At 58.8% G+C, this 4,351-nt stretch overlaps 1 protein-coding gene across 1 annotated transcript in view; it reads right to left on the bottom strand.

Annotated features, from left to right (window-relative positions):
* Nucleotides 1–2,729, bottom strand: part of LOC105809490 (leukocyte immunoglobulin-like receptor subfamily A member 5) — a gene marked incomplete at its 3' end in the record, with an annotated part of 4,585 nt that extends 1,856 nt beyond the window's left edge. Inside the window, exons 1-6 of the mRNA XM_012643312.1 lie at nt 2,666–2,729; nt 2,465–2,500; nt 1,996–2,280; nt 1,521–1,840; nt 1,172–1,222; nt 8–299 (exon numbers count right to left, since the gene is read on the bottom strand). Of these exons, the coding sequence (XP_012498766.1) occupies nt 8–299; nt 1,172–1,222; nt 1,521–1,840; nt 1,996–2,280; nt 2,465–2,500; nt 2,666–2,699 (1,018 nt within the window). The remainder of the gene's footprint in view (nt 1–7; nt 300–1,171; nt 1,223–1,520; nt 1,841–1,995; nt 2,281–2,464; nt 2,501–2,665) is intronic.
* Nucleotides 2,730–4,351: the final 1,622 nt, after the last annotated feature.

Genomic DNA, 4,351 nt, shown 5'->3' with positions numbered 1-4,351 from the left:
TTCTGACTGGAAACTGCGGGAGCAGGTTCTCCGAGCTGACTTTGCCCGTCTGTCTGCTCTCCCTGTGGCTGGTGCCCGAGCCCACCCTCGGTTGCCCCTGCGTCCCCCACTCCCCACTCACCCGATGACCTGTGTTTGCCCCGACGCCGGTGTCGGAGGAGGAGGAAGAGGAGGAAGAAGAGCAGCAGGACGAAGGCCACCGACACCCCGATCAGAACCTCCAGGAACCTTCCCTGACCTTGAGCACGAGTGATGTCAGGAGTGAGGAATGACGTCATCAACTGAGCACCTACTGTGTGCAGGCAGGGGCCGGGTCTCTGCATCCATCACCTCCAGCCCTCACCAGACGTGCAACTTGGGATCGCCCCCCCCTCCACCCATTTCACAGTGGAGGAAACTGAGGCCCAGAGAAGTGAGCCCCCTGCCCCAGGGTGCCAAGCCAGCAGGCAGCAGAGCTGGAAAGTGACCCTGGTGAGGTGACTTTCAGCCGTTCCCTCTTCCAGACCTGACCCGAGGCGAAGGGACAGAGCCTGCACGCCCCGCAGCCCCGCTCCCTCCCTGCACAGCGTGGCCGTTGTGGCAGCGGGTGGGACAGGCCACTGCAGGAGGGGGTCCTGCAGGCTTCCCTGGGAGGCCTCCTCTCCCAAGGGGGCCACAGCAGAAGCCAGAACTGGAGGGAGCTTCACCCTCCGGGCCAGGCCTCTCCCCTTTACACTTAGAGAAACTGAGGCCCAGACAGGGAAGGGCTTGTCCACGCCCTGTCTCTAGAGGAGCCTGAACCAACGGCTTAACTCAGCCCCTGCTTCCCGCGGACCCCGCCCCACGTCCCCACACAGAGCCCCTCACTCGCCACTCTGGGGCCTGACCCCCTGGGGGGAGGGGCTGGTCCTCAGCCTCCTGGTCGGGACAGAAGGTGGGGGCTGGGGCTGTCTGCTCCCCACTGCAGCCCGCCCCTCCCCCAGGCTGGGCCCCGCATCTCCCCTGCCTGGGCTCCCCACCCCTCACCAGACCCACCTCAGAGCCCTGGGAGCCTTGGGTCCCCGCATTTCTTCCTGAGTGCCGCCCCCGACAGCCCATCCTTGAGAGTATGAGGGAATGTGAAGATGGGGGACTCAGAGCTGCCCTGGGGCGGGCTGCGCTCCCTCTGAGCCGACAGGCTCCTGGAACTCACCAGCTGTTGCGGGGTGCTCTGTGGCTGGGGGGCTGTGGTGCACCGGTGGTCCTGGGAATGAGCACAGGAAGGGGGCGAGGGGTGCTGCTATTTACAGAGACCCCATCCTCACTCAAACTCTTCTACATCTGCCCTGTGGCCTCTCGACACCCTCCCTCCACCCACCTGTTGTCTTCTGGATGCAGGTTATGGGAGGGGGTGGACTCTGTGGGAGGGCCCCTGTTGGCCTCCCGCCCTCTGAGGGGTGAACCCCTCTGTCCGAGCCTCCCCCAAATCCCCTTCACCCCATCCCAGCCCAGAGCTCTCCTGGGGCAGGGCCCTGAGCTGACCCTTAGAGCTCAGACAGGACAGCGTCGCGGTCCTCACCTGAGACAATGAGCTCCAGGAGGTCACTGGGTCCTGTCCACACCCAGGGCTTGTTCCTGAAATAGCCATAGCATCTGAACATCCACCTGTGGCTGGGGGTCATGGGGCCCACAGGGAACAGGGCCTGGGAGCCCCTGTAGGACTGTTGCTGTGAGTCCTCGGCCAAGGAGAACTTTCGTTCTCCTTCCTTAGTGAGAATGAACTTGTCAAATTCCAGCTGTGAGCCACACTGGAGGGTCACCTTCCCGCCTGGGGTCACGACAGGGCTCGGCAGGGCTGTGAGGGTGGGTTTGCCGTAGGGTACTAGGAGAGAAGGAGGCAGCGTGTTGAATGGGGCTGACACTTCCCACATCACCCCCAGGGCTGGGCTGTGAGAGGGAGTCACCCCTGAGAGCAGACGCCCTGACTCCCATTCTGAGCGCAGAGCCTGGGGCTGGGACCCCTAAGTGTCCTCTCACCTGTCACCACCAGCTCCAGGGGGTCACTGGGCTCTGACCATCCATCAGGGCTGTGATAATAACAGCGATATCGCCCTATGTAGTGCTCTGTCATGGATGGGATGTTGAACTTGGCCTTGTTCCCAGGCTCTAGTGGGATCTGTCTGTCCCAGGACACCGAGCTTCCCTCTCTATCCAGACGGTACTCCTGGGCCTCCAAGGTCCCCTGACACCAGATGGTACCAGGGCTGCCCCAGGTGATCAGAGAGTCTGGCTCAGCCCAGAGGGTGGGTTTGGGGAGGGTCCCTGGAAGGAAATCAGAGGCTGGGTCCCAAGACTTCCCCACCCCTCAGATCCCAGCTCTCAGTCCAGGACCCTCTAGACGTCCCCATCTGTCAGCCCAGAGCTGCTGTTCCCCATCCCCAGCTGCCCAGGGGTGTCCCCTTATCCCCAGGGAGGAGGGACTTGGGACAGCTCCGGACAGACTTACCTGCCTGCACATGGGTCCTGGGGCCCAGACTCAGCCCTGGAAGAGAGTTCCCTGTGAGAGATTTGCCCCTTGAAGGCTGAGACTGTCCTGTCCTCCCCGGGAGGCTCCTGAGCCCCTGGGGTCTCCTGCTAGAGCAGGGCCTGGCTGTGGGGTTGGGTCCCTCCCAGATCAGGGTCTCCCCTCCCCCTCTTCCCATCTCACCTAGGCAGAGCAGGGCCATGAGGGTGGGGGTCATGGCGTCTCCTCCCACTGGCCCCGGCTGTGCAGATGGGTAGACCACGGTGTCCGCAGTACAGACAGACACACAGGGTTTGGCACTTGGAGGCTGGGTCCTCCCTGTCACGGGTTGTTACATCAGCATCCCCACAGGAAGGGGAACTTTCTAAGAGCCCGGCTCTGGTTTCCCCAGGGCTGGGGTGTGCACTAGACTCCCTGAAGACATCTCAGACAGAAATGGGGTCTCCCCTGATCCGTGGCCGCTGTCTTCCTGGTCTTAACTCCTTCCTGCCCAAAAGTATCAACATATATTTATTGAGTTTTGCAATGTGCCTGACCATGGAAATGCATCAGTGACCAAATTTGTTGAAACCCAGAGTTTACAGAACTCAGATTATCATAAAGGAGATACAATGTGTGGCAGCTCCGTACTGCTGCTCTAAGAAGTTTCTACAAGCTTAGATTCTTAAGACAACAGATTTGTTATCTTACAGTTCTGACTATCAGAGGTCCACAAGGCATCTCCCTGGGCTGTCGTCAGTTGTCATCAGGGCTGTGTTCCTTCTGGAGGCTCCAGGGAGAATCTGTTCTCTTACCTCCTCAAGCATCTGCAGGCTGCCTGCTCTCCTTCACTTTCATCCCCTTCCATCCTCGAAGCCAGCGGTGACGTTATTCCAGCCTCTGCTTCCATCTTCTCTTGTCTGATGTCATCCTCCTGCCTCCCTCTTTCACGCATAAGGCCCCTTGGGATCAATGGGGCCCACCTGGATAATCCAAGATGATCTTTTGGCCCCAAGATCCTTAACTTAATCACATCTGCGAGGTCCCTCTTGCCACGTAAGGTACCGTATTCACTGGCTCTGAGGACCAGGACGTGGACACCTTTGGGAGGTCATGACTGTGCCTACCACATGTCTTCACAAACCCCTTTAGCCAAATCTTGTATAAACCACTTCTGTTTGATGACGCAGAGCAGCTGGGCACGGCCAGTTGCAAGTTTGGCTGGTCAGTCCACACCCAGTTCATGACGGGAGCTCACGTCACATGGCGACCTGCCCCCTCAAGGCCAAGTGTTCAGTCTCTACAGCAGCCCAGTAGCAGGCTAGAAGCTGTGTCACAAATTGAAAATCATTTCTGCAGAAATGGCACAGCGTGGCTTCAGAATCTTAAACGACTGTGTTGTCAATTCATCTAAAGCTTCCTGCCAGTGGCTCTGCATAGGAACCTCATCTGCTTCAGGTGCTTCCAACGCCATTGCGTCTGCTGGGCCACGGGCTGAGGCTGTCTGCAGCCTGCACCTGTTGCAGAGATTCCTTCCATTCTGGGCCCCACTCGAAGCCAGCAGCCTTTCAAGGTACGTAATAAATGGGCTGAGGTAGCATGTCCAAGGAGGTGTACGCTGTCTCCAAATTTAAGAAGAGGCCCATGGGTCTTGGACTTGTCCCTTATGAGTAAGAGGTCAGATGGAGCGACGTGTCTTCACCTTGGGAGGACCTGCCTCAGCGTGCCTCAGGCAGCTGGACTCCTAGAGATTTTTCTCAGGCAGCATAATCTGAATTTAGGGGTGATTTATTTCCCATTCTCTGGAACGCATGGTCTCACAAACTGTCTGGAGTATCCGCTACTTCCTGTTGAACAGGTGTGATCAGTGCATCATCGATGTAAAGGACC

The sequence above is a fragment of the Propithecus coquereli genome, unplaced genomic scaffold, assembly GCF_000956105.1.
Source record: "Propithecus coquereli isolate 6110/MARCELLA unplaced genomic scaffold, Pcoq_1.0 Scaffold196, whole genome shotgun sequence".
In the NCBI taxonomy this organism is placed as follows: domain Eukaryota; kingdom Metazoa; phylum Chordata; class Mammalia; order Primates; family Indriidae; genus Propithecus; species Propithecus coquereli.
This window is presented reverse-complemented; position numbering and strand designations above follow the sequence as displayed.